Here is a 21,824-nt window from a genome sequence, read left to right on the forward strand (position 1 = left end):
CCGCCTTCTACTTCTACTTCTGGTTCTACTTCTGCTTTTACTTCTACCTTTTCTTCTGGAAAACCCTACTATATACAATTCTACTACAACGGCTGCGGCTACAAGCTCTCCCTACCTGTGCACGTTTTTTATGTTTTTTGTGTGTATTTTTGCGTGTTGTTCGTCTGTACCGGACTTCAATATCCACTACAACCGTATGGACTTACTGGACATTGGTTTCCAGCAGAAAATGACAGTTTGTAGCGATTTCCATCGCATGCACAACATTCCGGACGAGAAAAAAAAAAAGCATTCCGGACGAGAAAAAAAAACATTCCGGACGAGACCAGATTGCGAGACCAGCGGGGTCTCCGTGGATTGTTATCGGAAGCAAAGCGAAGGAGGCGCGCCGGGAGCCGAAGCAAAAGCGAGGCTGCAGAGCCGGCCTGTTGACTAAGCTCAGAAAACAGCTACTCAAATCTCCACTGCCAAGCCTCTACCTCTCCAACGCCAGATCCATGTAAACAACACGGACGATTTGGAATTACCTTATTCTATAATCGGCTGGTCAGTGCTATACTCAATACTTAAGTGACTTACCCATTCAGTGAGGATCATTTTCTTGCTTACAAGATGCCACATCTGAGTCGCTGACAAATCCTGAATTTCTGTAAAGAAAACTTTCCAGAGATTTCTAAGCACGCAGTGCTTCACCACTGAACAGCGAGGGAAAGTTAATGAGGTAATCATACACGTCCGGGTATTCCGCTGGCAGTTCAAAATCCGGTCGTGAAAACTCCGTCCGGAAAGCCATAAGGGTCACAAATCTGTAGATCGTTTATTTTAGACATATATCTAGTTATCTGTTCATTAGAAAAATGAGCCGTGTAGTCTGTCGGTTGAAATTGATCCATTCTGTACACGAGTGCAGCAGTATTCAGCGGTGTTTTTGACCGACACGATGGCGGTTGTGTACTTTCCGGTCACGTGACTGCAAGATCTCTATACACTGGTGTAAGCTTAATATTAGAAGAAGCACTGTTTAGCTCAAATTTTAGTCCAGCTTGAAATGTTTAAGTTTTGGAGCAGGGGTTACTTCCTTGGACAGCAGCCTCTTGGTCAAGCACGATATAAAACTTGCTTGACTGTAGATCTGTAGAACTTGCTTCACTGGTGTCCCAAAAGCTTCCAGTTCATGGCAGTCCTGTGGCTTGGAGGTTCCTGGACTATTCCTGACCATCTGAACTAATTTCCTCTCAGCTGAGGGTCACAGTTTGGGTCTTCTTCCAACAAATTAGCTACACCTCTGAATAACTTGTATGAATGTACAGTTGTTTAAACTGATGATCTTGGAATCTGCACTTGTTTAGAAATGGCTCCTGAGTTGTGTAAATTGATGATCCTCTTTCTGTGATCTGCACTGAGCTCATTGGACTTTCCCATTGTACTGTGTGTTGGTCGATCCAATGAGTGCTGTAAACAAACCCTTTTTATGTTGGCACAGAGAAGCTACCAGCTGTAGTCAATCATGATCACCAGCAGGAAGTTAAGAGGCCTTGGCCTTGGCAAGTTAAAGACATTTTGGAATTTTCAGCACCACTGAAATTAATAATGTAAATTACCGAATGTATATTTTTCAGCCTGAATCTATAATTTGGACCCTGTGTTGATTTCAGAAAACCAAAAGAAGTTAAAACTTGGGCACCAGGTTCTTTTGTTTTTTTATTAAAGATGTATGTTCAGAGATGTCCACAAGTGCCGGCCCCAGATGGCAAAAAAAACTCTGATGAAAACATTTTGCCCAATTTAATCTCTTCACGCCCGCCTAAACTCTGTCTTCTCTCTGGTTGTCTTGCACCACACTTTATACCTGTAACATTCTCGTAACCTGTAACGTTTTCTCTGCCTACACAGATGGTCTGCACCGGCTACTTGATTGCAGAAAACACACACACAAAAAAAAAAACCTTGCCATTCAATGTTCAAGCAATTTATATTGTCTCCGCTGCCCATAACTTGCTGCAAATCCAATTATTTCACTATGAAATTGTCTTCGATTCGAGTCTAACATGACTGAAAGCAACACCATATTTGTTGATCGATTCTCATGCTCCGATTGGCTGAGCCGGACCACGTGACCATGCCATAATGTATGTAGTTATGTTACAGAGCCAGGTAGTATACTACAGAGGGTAACTGAGAAAGCCAAGCACACAGACATCTGGAGGGAAATTTCATGTATATTTTGCAAGTATGTTACAGGGAAATGGTTTGTAATTTATTAGCTGAGAATGCACCAGAAGGCAGGTAATTTTAAAAAATTTCTGGGGAGGGGGCATGCCCACAGACGCCCCTAGCATTAGTGCCCCTTTGGCTTCGTCGTTGCAAATTCCAGAGCCGCCTACTACTTTTTTTTTAGCCAGTTACTTCAGATGTTCTGCAGAACCCTGATGTTGTACAATCATTCTGCCATAGACAAAATGGGGAAAAAAACAGTTCAAAGAAATCATTCAAAGACAGACAGACAGACAGACAGACAGACAGATAGATAGATAGATAGATAGATAGATAGATAGATAGATAGATAGATAGATAGATAGATAGATAGATCATGCAGTGCAACTATCATATTATTTATTCGAAAAGAACCTTCTGGTGTTTCATAATATTGACCCTGATGACTAAACTCATAACCATGTGCTTTCTGTCACAGAGTGTAAATACGCTGGAAATGAAATTTTAAGAAGGCTGATCCATGTGCTGTGGGAGTAGCGGGAATAGTGTGTACATGTGTACTCACTGGGTTGAGTAATACAGTGAGGAAGAGTTCCCCTCCGTCGATGAGCTTGTCCAGCTCATGAGGGCCTCCTGGGTAATCTTTATAGAAGATAGTGTGAGTGAACAGACCACAAGTCTGCCTCGGCAGCACCTGACAAAGGAATAGGTAAGAGGTTAGCTCATAGACACAAAAGCACATGGTTTATATTACACACACACACACACACACACACAGTCACATGAATTCACTTTCTGTGAAACAGCCTGGACACCTCTATGCACGCTCCATCTATACACACACACACACACATGAACTTCTCTCTTCACTTCAATAAATAGAGCAAGGCTTAATGTAATATTCATAATCTCTCTTCAAGCGTTCATGAACTCGGCGGGTGTATATAAAAATCAATGAGAGGCAGAACCCACATCTGAATATAAATCTGCTCTCAGTAATCAGCTAACCGCTCTCTCCCGTCCTACTCCTCTCTCTGCTTCAAGGACAACCGCACAGGGGGTCAGATAGAAGAAATCATCCAAAGTAGGCATTTAGAATAAAGAGCAGGTAATGAGAATCCAGGCTGGAGAATGAGTAAGACCACTGATCTATTACAGTTGTTAGTTGTGTCCAGGATAAAGGGCGAGTAAAGAGAAAAAGAAACTAATAGGAAGCTGAAACAGAAGAAAGAGTCACAGAGGAACAGAAATATTATGAACATGGAAAAGAGAGAGAGAAAGAAAGAAAAAGGGAACAAAGAGAAAGTAACAGAAAAAGGACTGGAAGGTACAGAAAGAAGTACTGAATGTGTCAGGGTTAATATAGTTTGGGTTTTTAAGGCAAATTTTCTTTTTTTTTCAATATTATAATGAGATTTCATCTTCTTTAGTTTTAATGGTGATTTTTTTTTTTATTATGACACAAACAATAATTAAGATGAAAAAACAGGAAGCTGGAGTGTGCATAGGTATTCACCCCCTTTGGTATGAAACCCCTAAATAAGAGCTGCTCCAACCAATTCACTTCATAAGTCACATAATTAGTTGACTAAGATCCACCTGTGTGCAATCAAAGTGTCACATGATCTGTCACATGATGTCTGTATAAACCAACCTGTTCTGGAAGGACCCTGACTCTGCAACACTACTAAGCAAGCAACATGAAAACCAAGGAGCCTCCAAACAGGTCAAAGACAAAGTTGTGGAGAAGTATAGATCAGGGTTGGGTTATAAAAAATATCCCAAACTTTGAATATCCCACAGAGCACCATTAAATCCATTATAGCAAAATGGAAAGAATATGGCACATCATGTGTGGCGCAAACCCAACACTTTCCAACACCCTGAGAACACCATTCCTACAGTGAAGCATGGTGGTGGCGGCATCATGCTGTGGGGATGTTTTTCATCTGCAGGAACAGGAAAGCTGGTCAGGACTGAAGGAAAGATGGATGGCACTAAATACAGGGCAATTCTGGAGGAAAACCTGTTTGAGTTGGCCAGAAGTTTGAGACTGGGACAAAGGTTCATGTTCCAGCAGGACAATGACCCGAAACATACTGCTAAAGCTACACTGGGGTGGTTTAAAGGGAAACATTTAAATGTCTTGGAATGGCCTCGTCAAAGCCCAGACCTCAATCCAACTGAGAATCTGCGGCATAACTTGAAGATTGCTGTACACCAACACAACCCATCTAACTTGAAGGAATTGGAGCAGTTTTGCCTTGAGGAATGGGCAAAAATCCCAGTGGCTAGATGTGCTAAGCTAATAGAGACATACCCCAAGAGATTTCCAGCTGTAATTGCAGCAAAAGGTGGTTCTACAAAGTATTGACTTTTGGAGGGAGGTTACTTATGCACACTCCAGATTTCTGTTTTTTCATCTTAATTATTGTTTGTCATAATAAAAAAAAATTGAATTTAATTTTAATAAACTTTTATTTCCGTTTTCTGTTTTCTATTTTTTATTTTCAAGAGCTAATTTATCGTGATCAGGTTTGTGGTGGATCAGGAGCATGTCCCAGAAACACCGGGTGCAAATTCTGGGACTCAGGGGAAGTTTAGAATAATTAACCCCCTTCTTTTGGGAGTTGGGAGGAAACCAGAGAACCCTGAGGAAACCCAAGAAGGGAGAGCATGCAATATTGTTTGTGTGTGTGTGTGTGTGTGGACCCTCACGCTGATGCCGCTGTGGATGAAGCCGCGGCGATGGCGGGCCGGTTTGAGATGAGGATACTCCTCTGTGCTGGTCACTCGGATGCCCCACACTTTCTTCCAGGCATCGTAGAGCTGCACGTGAATGGGGTAGACGCCTGAATGATGAGGAGCCACTGCATAACCCAGGTGTGTGGGGATAGAGTGCTCCTGCATGCAAGATTCATCCAACAATTTATACTGAGGAGTCACGAAGTTCATTCATCCATCATATTTATGAAGGTCACATATGAAAGTTGATATGTGTCTCAAGTTAGATATAAATAATCGCTCTTTTTCAGAAGGAACTGAGATAAACTGTTCTGCAGTTTATATTTATGTATGTCTTGCCCAACTCAGTCATCACAACCTTCTGAGATTATGGTGTGGTGTGGAGTGTGTACAAAGCAATAGAAACCCCTCAGATCTACTCAAAGTCTAGTCATAGCTATCCTGATTTCACATCAGACATTGGATATTATTCTATTCACATTCACTGGATATGAGCAATCGTGCGCTCTGATTGGCTACTCTACTACTATGCTATCAGCTCATATTCCATGAGTAGAGAAAAACAAAATGGCGTGGCGTGTTGCTGAACCAAACTCAACTCGAAAACAAAACCCCAAAAAATACAAAAAAAAAAGCAAAAAAATATGGAATGATAAGAATGTTTTTTTTTTTTTCTCAAGAATTATTATTATTACAGCATTTTTCACAAATTGCGACTGTCATTTTGCCAGTTTGCTTACATTCTAAGCGGAAATGATTTGGTCGGACGTTTTGTATAAAGAGTTTATTTATCGACTTTGCAAAAAATAAAAATCCAGTGAATGTGGATAGAATAAAACAGTTATTCCACTCAATCTCATCGTACATGGCTTATAGCCGTCAGCTCATGTACGACTCGATGTCATGGAATAACTGTTAAATATTTATAACGTGTAGTATGAGGGTGACCTCCTGACTGTTTGGTGTGAAAATGCAATTTTGAGGTCACGTGAAAGCGATAACCCATGACAGTCCAGCTCAACTCTTTTTGCTTGGATCTAAAGTCACTAGAAACAGTTCCTGGCTGAATCGAATCCTGGTGTCTTTACCCCCTTGGAGTGGGTCTTATGGTTAGGTGCAAACACAGCGATCTACCTCTGACCCTAAATAATAATTTGATAGCCTCAGGCTGCTTCCAGTCATCCTCTAGTACAGTTAAGACTGCAATGAAGGCACAAATTTAAACCTGATCAATACATAAAGCACATTTCTGAGTTAGCATTTCTCCTTTCCGGTTTTAATTTATTTTCGTATGCTCGTATCAAAGCATCATTAAAGCCGAACCATTTATCCACCTCTCTAAGAGGTGGAGCATCTTAGAAATCATACATAATCTAATCAAACTGACTGTAACATATGAGACAAAAGCAGATAGTTGATAAGTTTAATAAAAGGACGTAAAAGGATGTTCGTTCGATTAGTATTTGATAAAAACAAGAATGCACCATTGTAGGCAGCATGAATTTTGTTATAATTGGTGTGGGTCGATGCAAAGTCGATTACAGTTCATGATGATATGAAAGCACTGGTGTTACACCCATAACGTCGATACAAGTGTTGTGTATTTAGCAGAGGTGGACAGTAATGAAGTACATTTACTTGAGTACTGTACTTAAGTACACTTTTTGAGTATCTGTACTTTACTTGAGTATTAATTTTTTTGGAAAGTTATGACTTTAACTTCACTACATTTGAAAGACAAATATCGTACTTTTTACTCCACTACATTTCTGTCAAGGTCCTCATTACTCATTACCATGAAGCAGCTTTGAAAGTGGATGTTTTTTCTTTTCTTTTCTAAAACGTGATTGGGTTTTTTTTTTGCAGGTGACACTGAGAGCCTATCAGTAATCACTAAGGTCACGTCACGTCCATAGACTGGATAAAATCAAGTTCAGTGATTTCTCAGCAGCGTTATTTGAACACGATCAGCTGATGGCAGAATGGAAGGAGGCGGTTCTTCTGGGGAACGCAAGCACTCATAGTCCATGAACCCATGTTTCAGTTTTCTGAAAGGATTAAAGATACGCCTCATTTTAAATGTTTGCTTTGTTTGCCAAAAACGAACCACATCATGGCCTACAAAAACTCGCCGTCCAACCTGCAGAAGCATATTGAGGTATATAAACGTTTTAGTCTGTGCTTTTAGAGCGAGTGATAACATTGCAAACATAGCTATGCAGTCTGGTTAGTCAAATGACTTTCTGTGGACTTGCTCACCAAGTTGTCATAGCCTTGTCCACGGCTAACATTTACATATAGCTAGTTAACTTGGACACTGTTAGTTAGCATGTACTGTAAAAACAGAGTTACGCTGACATGAATAATGTTAACTTATCTGAAGTCCTTTCAGAAATGTTTTAGCATAAGCTTGCCAAATTAACAGAATGTAGAAATCTTTCTTTTCTAGTAGCGTTAGCTACCCAATATGATTTCAAGTTTGAAAAGCATTTGCTAGCATGTCAGGTGGAGCTTCACTGACTAGCTAGCTTAATGTTAAACCACCATGATGGCACAGCATGCGTTCATTTTGTGAATTCACATTTCTGTCCTTGGTAGTGGGGTAAGTCCAAGCCAAAAAGACCCAATATATAGAAAATTGGTTGCAGCAATATTTTTATGGTGGAAGTCTCATCTCATTATCTCTAGCCGCTTTATCCTTCTAGTACAGGGTCGCAGGCAAGCTGGAGCCTATCCCAGCTGACTACGGGCGAAAGGCGGGGTACACCCTGGACAAGTCGCCAGGTCATCACAGGGCTGACACATAGACACAGACAACCATTCACACTCACATTCACACCTACGGTCAATTTAGAGTCACCAGTTAACCTAACCTGCATGTCTTTGGACTGTGGGGGAAACCAGAGCACCCGGAGGAAACCCACGCGGACAACATACAAACTCCGTACAGAAAGGCCCTCGCCAGCCACGGGGCTCGAACCCGGACTTTCTTGCTGTGAGGCGACAGCGCTAACCACTACACCACCGTGCCGCCCCTGATGAACATATATGTAAATCTAAATTAGTTTTCAAAATTTCAGCTTTCTAGACCCAGAGGTTTTTTATTTATGCCATTTTGAAAAATGACTAAATTAGATCAGAATGTACCCCCTAAATCCTTGCCAGGGATTTTGGGGTTTTAAATGCATTTTCTCAGCTTCTAGGCTACACAAAGGTTTGAAATTTGGTAAATTAACTCTCTACATGTTGCTAATCTGGTAGGAAAACATACCGTAGAGCCATCGATCTAGAAAATCCTGGCCATAGGTACTTCCTAAAAATGCTAAAAATTAAGAAAAACGCACTCGTGAGTGGGGTTTAGGGCCCTAAAAATACTAGAAAACAAATGTATTCATCTCCTATCACTACCTGGTCTTATTATAAACCAGATTGCCTGGTCACTTATATAACAGGAGCTTTCTAGATAGAATATTTACAGAAATATGGCAGATTCAATTACATACCCCACAAAAAGTATCATATCTTTAAGACCCTGAATGGAAATGAAGCACAGGTAGCACAGGTCTGCAACTTGGTAAACAGTTTCATTAATTCAATCACTACAAACATGTCAAGTGTCATCTTGTTGTTATTTGTGCATCATTCTCTTTTTTCAATCCCAAATCATCCATTTTTAATGCCCTCGAATTTGTTGTTTGTGTATTTACGTAGATGAGTTATTTAAATATAGATTCTAATTAGTGCGCAATCAAAGATTTAGTATTTTCTGTATGAGGAAGTCTCAGATGTTATTAAAGGTTATTAGCATTGAATTCTGCAAATGCTTTCACAATTTTTGTTTTACTTTGAGGGCTAATCTTATACTGTCGTGTCCTTATATGTGTGCCTGGTGAAGGGACCAAACACATTTTGGTCTATATTATTAAGGAACTAGCCATTAGTTCTATTTATAGAGTTCCAGCACCAAAAGTTTGTTCCAAGTACTATCTACACTCTAGACTATGAGTTTGGATCTTTGAACAAGAGCAATGTTAAAGATCACTCAGATCTGAAAACAGAAAGGAAATATCAAATAAAAAGTGATACAAATTATATACAGGTAGTCGTCGACTTACGACTGCGTTTGGTTACGACTGACCGGTCGTAAACCGATCTGGTCGTAAGTCGGTCTATGTTAAATGAACGTAAGTATATTGTGATGTGTAATGATATTGTAATCATCTTAAAGTCTTATTTTATCAACATTTTCTTATTTCATTACCTTGGCTCATTATTTGGTTTAAGTCAAACACTGCATACTACACTGCATACAGTACAATTCGTTTAATATGTGCAAAACAAAAAATACGAAATGCAGGTGTGAAAAATAGAAAACATTTTAGTTTGAAATATACCAAAATACAAATGTAAAACATAGCAAAATACAGAATTTAGTGACCGCTGGCATCACTGGTGCTTGGCTGTGGGTCGTCTACGTCGTCATCAGCTGTGGCAGCGCTCGGGCTGGCGGGAGCATTTGCTCGTTTCATAAACCAGGAGCTGGGGCGGAAACTGTATGACGGAGTGCGCGAGGGAGCGCGAGAGAGACTGCGCATGTGCCTGGAGCTGGGGCGGAAACTGTATGACGGAGTGCGCGAGGGCGCGCGAGACAGAGACTGCACATGTGCCAGGAGCTGGGGCGGAAACTGTTGTATGCGGCGAGAGGTGCTGCCGGGAGCTGGGGCGGAAACTGTTGTACGCTCAGCTAGCTCAGCTGGGAAGCACTTGCCAGTCATAACCAGACGGTCGTAAAGTCGATCGGTCGTAAGTCACATAGGTCGTAAGTCGACGACTACCTGTACATGTATTTTAAAATATTGGTGTATACATGATCTATGGAAAATTATAAATACTGATATAGTCTCTGTCAGAAATGCAACTGTAAACAGATGCATACATGTCAACCTATACGGATTGTCCGGAAATTATACGGATTTTAGCTCATTTCAAGGGCGTACGGGCGTATAAACAAAGTCTTACGGATTTTCAGTATTTTCTGACCTAAATTTACTTTGTGTATCTTACTTGAACATCATCAGCTGATCGTCGCAAAAACATACAAAAGCTCGATTTATAGACAAAGAACAGCGTGTATGCAGGGGCAGATAACCCAGACTATGTGAAACCGGATGTTTATTCCTCAAGCCTCGTGCAGTATCGCGACTGCGAGACTTCGCTCGTTCTGGTCATGCGCACGATCTGCATTTAAACGCGCCAAACGGTCATTGTTCGAACGATTTTCTCATTGTGCAGAGTGACACTGTTTACACCTGAGAGATTTTGAATAGCGTCTGCTGAGTGAAAGAATGGGAACACCGAGAAAGAAAATGAGATATGGCGGGCGGTATCTTCCTGAATGGAAGGAGACATTTAATGGTGTCATTGTTCAGGCGAAAAATGAGGAGTATGCGCACTGCACAGTTTGTGTGTGAGATATAAAAGTTGCGGCGTCTGGAGTTTACGACGTGAGGGAACACATGAGGTCCAAACTACATCAGCGAAATTTGCACCAGAAACAGAATCAGCCGCAAATGACGATGTTTGCAAAGCCTAAGACCGATGATCAAGCAACAAGTGTAATAAGAGCAGAAGTTACGATCTGTAATTTTATTGTTCAGCACAATTTGCCGCTAGCCGTTGCGGACCACCTGACAGAACTGTTGCCGCGAATTTGCACAGACAGTACGATTGCAAAATCTATCAGCTGTAGCTGCACCAAAACAACACAAATAATCAAAAAGAGCTTGGCCCCCGAAGCTACACTACTGATCATCCAGCACTGCCGGACGTCGCCATTTTCCTTGATGATCGATGAATCCAATGACAAAAAGACGGACAAGCGACTGGCCGTTTTGGTGCGGATCTTCGACATAAACAGAGGGGCGAAGTCAAGAATCATAGACATGCCCGTGTGCAATATCGGCACGGGCGAGGTGATTTTCGACATGCTGGACGAAGTTCTCAGGCAAGTTATATCTCATCTCATCTCATTATCTCTAGCCGCTTTATCCTGTTCTACAGGGTTGCAGGCAAGCTGGAGCCTATCCCAGCTGACTACGGGCGAAAGGCGGGGTACACCCTGGACAAGTCGCCAGGTCATCACAGGGCTGACACATAGACACAGACAACCATTCACACTCACATTCACACCTACGGTCAATTTAGAGTCACCAGTTAACCTAACCTGCATGTCTTTGGACTGTGGGGGAAACCGGAGCACCCGGAGGAAACCCACGCGGACACGGGGAGAACATGCAAACTCCGCACAGAAAGGCCCTCGCCGGCCACAGGGCTCGAACCCAGACCTTCTTGCTGTGAGGCGACAGCGCTAACCACTACACCACCGTGCCGCCCCGGCAAGTTATATTTACTTATTTATTTATTAAGTTTGGTGCGATTCGAAGGCTATAAGGATTTTATGGATTTCTTCCTCTGATACTACAGGTGGACGCCCAAAGGGGTTGACATGTATGCAGATGACATACCCAATATCAGTCATGACAAACATATGAATCGGAGAGTGCTGCATCTGTGATCTTAAATTACTTTTTCATGGTCAAGTATATAGTTATTTGTGAACTGTAGAGTACATGTAACAGCAAAAACAACAAATTCAAGGGCATTAAAAATGGATGATTTGGGATTGAAAAAAGAGAATGATGCACAAATAACAACAAGATGACACTTCACATGTTTGTAGTGATTGAATTAATGAAACTATTTACCAAGTTGCAGACCTGTGCTACCTGTGCTTCATTTCCATTCAGGGTCTTAAAGATATGATACTTTTTGTGGGGTATGTAATTGAATCTGCCATATTTCTGTAAATATTCTATCTAGAAAGCTCCTGTTATATAAGTGACCAGGCAATCTGGTTTATAATAAGACCAGGTAGTGATAGGAGATGGATACATTTGTTTTCTAGTATTTTTAGGGCCCTAAACCCCACTCACGAGTGCGTTTTTCTTAATTTTTAGCATTTTTAGGAAGTACCTATGGCCAGGATTTTCTAGATCGATGGCTCTATGTTTTCCTACCAGATTAGCAACATGTAGAGAGTTAATTTACCAAATTTTAAACCTCTGTGTAGCCTAGAAGCTGAGAAAATGCATTTAAAACCCCAAAATCCCTGGCAAGGATTTAGGGGGTACATTCTGATCTAATTTCAGTAATTTTCAAAATGACCTAATTCATTAAATACACAGAATAGGGCCCCAGAATTTTTTATCACTTCATATTTCACCAGTATCTATTACCATAAGGGGCAGCATGGTGGTGTAGTGGTTAGCACTGCCACCTCACAGCAAGAAGGTCCGGGTTCGAGCCCAGCGGCCAACGAGGGCCTTTCTGTGCGGAGTTTGCATGTTCTCCCCGTGTCCGCGTGGGTTTCCTCCGAGTGCTCCGGTTTCCCCCACAGTCCAAAGACATGCAGGTTAGGTTAACTGGTGACTCTAAATTGGCCGTAGGTGTGAATGTGAGTGTGAATGGTTGTCTGTGTCTATGTGTCAGCCCTGTGATGACCTGGCGACTTGTCCAGGGTGTACCCCGCCTTTCGCCCGTAGTCAGCTGGGATAGGCTCCAGCTTGCCTGCGACCCTGTAGAACAGGATAAAGCGGCTACAGATAATGGATGGATGGATGGATTACCATAAGCTCTCACAAAGAAAATGAATCTGGTGCTGCAACCATCTGGTCATTTGGCATGGATCTACCCAGTGGCATTCAGTATTGTATGCGTTGTGGCAATAATACAATGATGCGTTGACAGAAAACGCAATTTTAATGCTGAAGTATTTTTAAAAGCAAGTACCTCAGTACTTTCACTTAAGCAAAAATTTGACCGTACAACTTTCACTTGTATCGGAGTAACATTTAACCAGTGGGATCAGTACTTTGACTAGAGTAATGAAATTGGGTACTTAGTCCACCTCTGGTATTTAGTTTAATCAGGGAAAACTACAGACTTTAATGGTGCAGCATTTCTTCATTTATAATAATTACAAACATAAAAAGTTTCCTTCGGAAGTGATGTGATGTGCAAAGGCTCTGTCTTTTTTCCCCCTCAGTCTTCTGTTTTTAGTTTGCCCCGAAATTAAATTCTACCCCCTGAACAAACAGGGCTGTGTCAGTTTCCGCGTGAGTTCGTGGCAGCCTTCAAGCATGGCCACCACGGACTACAACTCCCAGGCACCACAGCGCCGTCTCTCTCCCAAGTACTCACTGGGATTACACCCATTCCCAGTCCAATTCCCTATATAAGCACGCCAAACACTCCAGCACACTGTGATGTATCATTCAGCGTCTGCGTACCTGATGCCTTTGTTGTTTTAACCCGACTATTAGTGTTTCTAACCCCTGCTATGTTATTCTCTCGACTCTGACTCTGTTGTTTACCTCTGACACCCTGTTTGCTGATGGACCGACCTCTAGCACGAACTTGGCTTTGATTCTCGTCACACGATTTGGATTTGTTTACCAGTTTGCGATGCACCCGCTCTCCCCTGCATTTGCGTCCATAAGTGCCTGCAAACTCTGACAGAGTACTTTGCCAGCACAGACACAGTGGATGAGGTTAAGCAAACTGCGCTTTCGGCTCAAGGACGCCTGTTAGGTGAACATCAGCGGATGCTCAGCGACATTTGCCTCTCTCAGCTCACTGCTGCTGTTTCGCAGGCCCTCCTAATGTGTCCCGCATCAACCAGAAGTCCTGCGACAACCATTCCTTGACCAGACAAGTAGGCTATTCCAGGGAAGTGTCTGAGTGTAAGGGCTTTCTTCTGCAATGTTCCCTATATTTCCCCACTCGAACAGGAGCATCTGAACAACAAAAGATCACTTGATTTGTTCTCTCCCACTTTCTCGCTCTCCCACTTCTTTTATAAGTTGTACTATAAACAGTGCGAAGTCAGTACTTTGATTGAAAAAAAAAACCCACCAACCCTCTCAAACTGATTACCCAATCCTGATCACTAACCATAACTTCCCATGTTTAAGGTGTGTGTGTGTGTGTACTCAGATGCAAACAAGATCAGCTGTGAGCTACTGCTCACTTATGTATCCCCCCGCTCTCGCTTAAATCAGAATGCAAGTGATCGAAGGAACAGGACACGTACTGTATTATGAATGTTCATCTCTCATCTCATCTCATTATCTGTAGCCACTTTATCCTGTTCTACAGGGCCGCAGGCAAGCTGGAGCCTATCCCAGCTGACTACGGGCGAAAGGCGGGGTACACCCTGGACAAGTCGCCAGGTCATCACAGGGCTGACACATAGACACAGACAACCATTCACACTCACGGTCAATTTAGAGTCACCAGTTAACCTAACCTGCATGTCTTTGGACTGTGGGGGAAACCGGAGCACCCGGAGGAAACCCACACGGACACGGGGAGAACATGCAAACTCCGCACAGAAAGGCCCTCGCCGGCCACGGGACTCGAACCCGGACCTTCTTACTGTGAGGCGACAGCACTAACCACTACACCACTGTGCCGCCCTATTATGAATGTTGACTTCAACAAATAATGAACCCTGAAACAAGTAAGTAAAGAGCAGTGTCTCTCCCCAGGGATTTCAAACAGCATCCTGGTAAACTGTCATTTTGAAATCGCATTTTGCTTCTTGAAATAGCATCAAAATCCACCCTATATGTTTCATAAATACATTCAGTCGGTAAACAGGAAGTTGATGTGCGACAGACCTGAAAACGGTAGACATGGTATAAAACCCCAAGCTGAAGTTTGGTACCAAGTACCAATTGGCTATAATTTGTGGTTGCTGAGAAAAAGGGTGTTTCGGACGGATGGAGATACGGACAGACAGATGTAAACCAGTATACCCCCCTCCTTCGGAGCAGGGATACGAATGATAATAATAATAATAACTGAACAGGTTTTTCAGCCGATCCTGCTGGACACATCAGAAATCTATAATAAAGTTGTTTTCTTTCTGCAATTTGGCACTCTATACAGTGACAGACGTGAGACAGGATTACACAGGTGCGTCATGACAACACTTTTTAGATGTCGTGTAATCCTGTCTCGAGTCGCAGTCAGTACACTGAAAAAAAGGAACATGGGGTGGGGCAGACTGAAGAGAATGTATTCCGTACAGCTTGCATAAATATATAATAACGTTTCTCATCCAAACGGGAGTTTATAGCTTATACTAAGCTTACTTTAAACAACGTTCAAATGACTACATTGAATTATTTAGAGTAAGCGTGATTAATTTATGTAGCATTAACATGATCCAGTTAGATGATAAAGTTTTGTGAGCGTGTTGCGGAGCAGTAACGTGGCTGTTTCAACGACCTGGGTTCGAGCCTGAACTTACAGTGGTGCTTGAAAGTTTGTGAACCCTTTAGAATTTTCTATATTTCTGCATAAATATGACCTGAAACATCATCAGATTTTCACACAAGTCCTAAAAGTAGATAAAGAGAACCCAGTTAAACAAATGAGACAAAAATATTATACTTGGTCATTTATTTATTGAGGAAAATGATCCAATAATACATATCTGTGAGTGGCAAAAGTATGTGAACCTTTGCTTTCAGTATCTGGTGTGACCCCCTTCTGCAGCAATAACTGCAACTAAATGTTTGCGGTAACTGTTGATCAGTCCTGCACACCAGCTTGGAGGAATTTTAGCCCATTCCTCCGTACAGAACAGCTTCAACTCTGGGATGTTGGTGGGTTTCCTCACAGGAACTGCTCGCTTCAGGTCCTTCCACAACATTTCGATTGGATTAAGGTCAGGACTTTGACTTGGCCATTCCAAAACATTAACTTTATTCTTCTTTAACCATTCTTTGGTAGAACGACTTGTGTGCTTAGGGTCGTTGTCTTGCTGCATGACCCACCTTCTCTTGTGATTCAGTTCATGGACAGATGTCCTGACATTTTCCTTTAGAATTCACTGGTATAATTCAGAATTCATTGTTTCATCAATGATGGCAAGCCGTCCTGGCCCAGACGCAGCAAAACAGGCCCAAACCATGATACTACCACCACCATGTTTCACAGATGGGATAAGGTTCTTATGCTGGAATGCAGTGTTTTCCTTTCTCCAAACATAACGCTTCTCATTTAAACCAAAAAGTTCTATTTTGGTCTCATCCGTCCACAAAACATTTTTCCAATAGCCTTCTGGCTTGTCCACGTGATCTTTAGCAAACTGCAGACGAGCAGCAATGTTCTTTTTGGAGAGCAGTGGCTTTCTCCTTGCAACCCTGCCACGCACACCATTGCTGTTCAGTGTTCTCCTGATGGTGGACTCATGAACATTAACATTAGCCAATGTGAGAGAGGCCTTCAGTTGCTTAGAAGTTACCCTGGGGTCCTTTGTGACCTCACCGACTATTACACGCCTTGCTCTTGAAGTGATCTTTGTTGGTCGACCACTCCTGGGGAGCGTAACAGTGGTCTTGACTTTCCTCCATTTGTACACAATCTGTCTGACTGTGGATTGGTGGAGTCCAAACTCTTTAGAGATGGTTTTGTAACCTTTTCCAGCCTGATGAGCATCAACAATGCTTTTTCTGAGGTCCTCAGGAATCTCCTTTGTTCGTGCCATGATACACTTCCACAAACATGTGTTGTGAAGCTCAGACTTTGATAGATCCCTGTTCTTTAAATAAAACAGGGTGCCCACTCACACCTGATTGTCATCCCATTGATTGAAAACACCTGACTCTAATTTCACCTTCAAATTAACTGCTAATCCTAGAGGTTCACATACTTTTGCCACTCACAGATATGTAATATTGGATCATTTTCATCAATAAATAAATGACCAAGTATAATATTTTTGTCTCATTTGTTAAACTGGGTTCTCTTTATCTACTTTTAGGACTTGTGTGAAAATCTGATGATGTTTTAGGTCATATTTATGCAGAAATATAGAAAATTCTAAAGGGTTCACAAACTTTCAAGCACCACTGTAGGTAAGGATTCGGCATTGGAGTTTGGTGGCGATGGTGAAGGTGATGTCTTTCTTAACGTGTTTTGTGTGTGTGTTGTACTCACCTCAGCGAAGCGTCTGTTCAGGAGCATCTGTTCTGCTAATACGCTGTGGTTATGAAAGCGGTGAGGCTGCATGTGACTCCACATGTGTGGAAACCACCAGAACTGGTTAACGTTTGATAACAACAGGTCATCACCCAGATCCTCCTCATCTGTACCTACACACACACACACACACAACTTATTATCAGAGGACAATAATAGGTCGCAACCCAGATCTGCATCAGCACCGACACACAGCTTGTTAACAGAGGACAATAGTAGGTCATCTCGATTCTCCTCATTAGCAGCATGAGACTCACGCACTCACATCCATGCAGTATCTTAATACAAGACAACATTTCACCTTGATCTTTTCATACACATCATTTTTAAACCAATATGATATATATATATATATATATATATAATCTATAAGGGGCGGCACGGTGGTGTAGTGGTTAGCGCTGTCGCCTCACAGCAAGAAGGTCCGGGTTCGAGCCCCGTGGCCGGCGAGGGCCTTTCTGTGTGGAGTTTGCATGTTCTCCCTGTGTCCGCGTGGGTTTCCTCCGGGTGCTCCGGTTTCCCCCACAGTCCAAAGACATGCAGGTTAGGTTAACTGGTGACTCTAAATTGACCGTAGGTGTGAATGCGAGTGTGAATGGTTGTCTGTGTCTATGTGTCAGCCCTGTGATGACCTGGCGACTTGTCCAGGGTGTACCCCGCCTTTCGCCCGTAGTCAGCTGGGATAGGCTCCAGCTTGCCTGCGACCCTGTAGAACAGGATAAAGCGGCTACAGATAATGAGATGAGATGAGATATAATCTATAAACACAGCATAATATGCATGTCAAAAGAAATGTGAGTGTACGAGTAGCAATTTTTTCCTTTATTAGTTGAATTATCGAACCACTGAATCATGAAGCAGTCAAAAAAAAAGGCTGCACTATAATCTCTTCATTCCAGGAAGAATAAAACAATAAAACTGAGGAACTGGTGATTATTAATCAGCAGACGACACGATGACTGTGTTTTATCTGTCTTTATCCAATGACAAACACACTCCCACATGCATGAGAAAAAAACAAGGTCACATCGTATCTCAGTATCAGTGCGTATTCTCGTACATACACAAAAACACACACGATTCTAAATAAAAACATTATCGTCCACTGACCTGCATGGTAAAATTTCCCTGAGAAGCCAAGGTTAAAGGTGAAATTTGGGATTGACTTCCGCAGCTCGTTCTGCATCTGTATCAGTGCCTGGATGGAAGAACACACACACACACACACACACACACACACACACACACACACACACACAAAATCAGAAACTCTCACAACACACATTAACACAATGCTTATTTTAATTTAAAGTCTTCAGTATTATCCCCGTTTGCATTTTCTAGTTTGTTCTACAGCCGCATCACTTCATTATTCAATTCTTTACAACATCCAAATTCACTCAAAACATGCATTTGAGTGACTGATGGACTTTAGGGTTAAATCCCTACAGGAAAGAATTTAAAGCATATACGCAGAACCATGGCCTCACTTTTTGTTTATAAATGCCTGAAACCTCAAGAATGGCACAGGAATAGTTTTTAGCATTAACAATAAATCTAATATAGTAATTTTTATGATTAAAGTGATTCATATAGGTAGTGGTCTGAGTGAATGACCTTGACATCTGTGACGGCACAGCAGGAAGGCTATCGGTCTCATCACCATTTGCGCTATACTAAAACACAGAGCTGACTGCAACTCCGATCCTCCATTTTGAGCTAATTTATCGCCATGCCACGTAGATGTGTTGCTGGCGGGTGCAGCAACACGACAGAAGGTGGATTAACATTGCATTCATGACCCAAGAATGTTCAGACTGCAAAGATTTGGATGCATTTTGTGAGAAGTTCATGGGCACATTGGGCGCCTACAAAGTGGTCTCTCCTCTGCGCTACACATTTTACTGAGGACTCGTACAAGACCTCTGATCTGTTGAGGAGCGTTGGCTATAAGCCTGTATTGAAAGAGGGTGGGCGGCACGGTGGTGTAGTGGTTAGCACTGTTGCCTCATAGAAAGAAGGTCCTGGGTTCGAGCCCAGCGGCCGGCGAGGGCCTTTCTGTGCGGAGTTTGCATGTTCTCTCCGTGTCTGCGTGGGTTTCCTCCGGGTGCTCCGGTTTCCCCCACAGTCCAAAGACATGCAGGTTAGGTTAACTGGTGACTCTAAATTGACCGTAGGTGTGAATGTGAGTGTGAATGGTTGTCTGTGTCTATGTGTCAGCCCTGTGATGACCTGCCGACTTGTCCAGGGTGTACCCCGCCTTTCGCCCGTAGTCAGCTGGGATAGGCTCCAGCTTGCCTGCGACCCTGTAGGACAGAATAAGCGGCTACAAATAATAGATGGATGGATGGATGAAAGAGGGTGCAATACCAAAAATTAAAGGAAAATAAAACTATAAGAAAAAGGAAAGTAAGTTCAGTTGCATCAGTTCTCCTGGAGCGTGAGCCAAGGGTTGTTGCCAAAACCCGGGACGGAACAGGACATGTTATTGCTTGGGCAGAGACCTCCCCACGGTTGTTGCTAAAACCAATGACGTCCTGTGGACTTCAGTGACGACTCAGGCTTTAGTAATTGCCTGAGCTGAGCAGTAATGGCGGAGTACTCAGTATGGAGAAAATGGAGAATGAGTAGACCAGCCATCTGACTTCTCCACTGGATATGCTTCCCTCAGCAGCAATATGTCACCCTTACATGGAAGAAGCGAATGAACAGAGAACTGAACGAACAACTGAAAGTCAGATTGTTTCAAAACAATCAGCCACAAGGTCGGCCTTCAAGAAGCAAGAACACAGACGGGTAAGATGCGACTCTCATTTGGATATAAAACAACAAAAACAACAACACTCGTTGTTTACCTGCATTTAGATTAATACATGAAACTTGTATTGTGTGTTTAAGTTACCGGTATAAGATTATTTAATTTGCTTCAGAATGTGATTGTTTCAGTTCATCTGATTATTTAATTAGCCTTTTACGTTTTATCAGTGAAAATGCATGCATGTACATGTATGTTGCATAAGTTATAACACCTATCCTGTTTTAATGAGAGTCAACCCACAATCAATGAACTCAAATCAGTCTTAGTTGAGCAAGTGGGTAACGGTATTTCTTACTTTCACCATAAATTTTTATTTAAATGACTTTGGTCGATAGCTGTAAAAGGCCTCGGCCTTAAAACCGGTTACCACTGTGACGTCATGCACTCAGGGCTGGCTGGCTCAGCGGGGCAGCTCGAATGCCAACTTTGCGGTCGATTTTAACTCTCAAAAAAATATTTTTTTATTCCCATTTATGCAGCATACAAGAGTCAAGGATGGAGATACTATCCACTCAGAAATTTATTTAAAAATAAAGGCTCTGCGTATCTCCTTTAAATGCAAAACTGTCCATAGTGAACAAACAGTCACTCAGTTTTCCCACATTATTGTAAGAAGCATGTGAGAGGCAAGTGTTATTGAATCATAAGATGCCTATCATGTTTAGTATGTACCGTAAATATAGGACACACAACACTGGGCCATTCCGAGTGGCATATTCATAGAGTCTGGATTTCTTAAGTTAAAAGTGCAAGGGCTTCTGTGCCTTTTTGGAATATGGACAATTATATGGACACGAGTGTTTTACTGGGAAATACACCACTTGTATATGTCATGATATATAAATTTCTATATGTCACTCGTGAGAAAACTGATGAATTGTTTTGAGAAATTTGGGTACTTTTTGTTTGTGAATTTGTCGATATAATAAAAAGAAAATCACATGTTGGCTTGAAGATATGAAGTTTATCTTTTCATGTTGAAAAACACACCCCTTACGAAAATCTACCATGGTTTACTATGGTTTTACCATGGTTTTTATGTAGTAACCATGATTCTACCATGGTATTTCATAGTGATTCTAAGTACTATGAACCAACCATAGCATTACTGTGGTTTATCCATGGTAGTAACCATGGTTCTACTATGGTATTTCATAGTGATTCTAAGTACTATGAACCAACCATAGCATTACTGTGGTTTATCCATAGTACTGCAGTAGCTGTGGTAGCATCATAGTTGTATGTGTAATAGGTCATAGTAACGATGAAATTAGTTTAAAAAGGGATAGTATGGTTTTTAAAAGGATGCACTAACTGTAGTATTACCATGCTTTCATCCAACAGTCAATGCTGTAGAGAAGGATCTCGATTAACAGCCCAGATACATTAACATTTACTTAGAACCTAAAAATTTAAGTGAACATTGAGGTAAAATGCATATAGTACATCCTAACCAACAACAAGAACAACAACAACAATAATAATACACTCTAAAAATACTGGGTCAAAAATAACTTAACTTTAACCCAACCACTGGGCTAATATTGCACGAACTCAACACTAGGTTATCTTGTTGTTTGCTGTGCGAATGATTGTAGCCTAACGGTGGTGTAGTGGTTAGCGCTGTCGCCTCACAGCAAGAAGGTCCGGGTTCGAGCCCCGTGGCCGGCGAGGGCCTTTCTGTGCGGAGTTTGCATGTTCTCCCCGTGTCCGCATGGGTTTCCTCCGGGTGCTCCGGTTTCCCCCACAGTCCAAAGACATGCAGGTTAGGTTAACTGGTGACTCTAAATTGACCGTAGGTGTGAATGATTGTCTATGTGTCAGCCCTGTGATGACCTGGCAACTTGTCCAGGGTGTACCCCACCTTTCGCCCGTAGTCAGCTGGGATAGGCTCCAGCTTGCCTGCGACCCTGTAGAAGGATAAAGTGGCTACAGA

The 21,824-nt window shown here is 42.1% G+C and overlaps 1 protein-coding gene across 5 annotated transcripts in view; it reads right to left on the reverse strand.

The window, feature by feature from the left end:
• Positions 1-21,824, reverse strand: part of ndst1a (N-deacetylase/N-sulfotransferase (heparan glucosaminyl) 1a) — a 241,469-nt gene that overhangs the window by 21,495 nt on the left and 198,150 nt on the right. For all 5 annotated transcript variants that reach the window (XM_060915190.1, XM_060915193.1, XM_060915191.1 and 2 more), the window contains exons 5-8: positions 18,181-18,268; positions 17,029-17,183; positions 4,933-5,118; positions 2,780-2,908 (exon numbers count right to left, since the gene is read on the reverse strand). In XM_060915190.1, the coding sequence (XP_060771173.1) occupies positions 2,780-2,908; positions 4,933-5,118; positions 17,029-17,183; positions 18,181-18,268 (558 nt within the window). The remainder of the gene's footprint in view (positions 1-2,779; positions 2,909-4,932; positions 5,119-17,028; positions 17,184-18,180; positions 18,269-21,824) is intronic.

Source organism: Neoarius graeffei, chromosome 2 (genome assembly GCF_027579695.1).
Source record: "Neoarius graeffei isolate fNeoGra1 chromosome 2, fNeoGra1.pri, whole genome shotgun sequence".
Taxonomy (NCBI): Eukaryota; Metazoa; Chordata; class Actinopteri; order Siluriformes; family Ariidae; genus Neoarius; species Neoarius graeffei.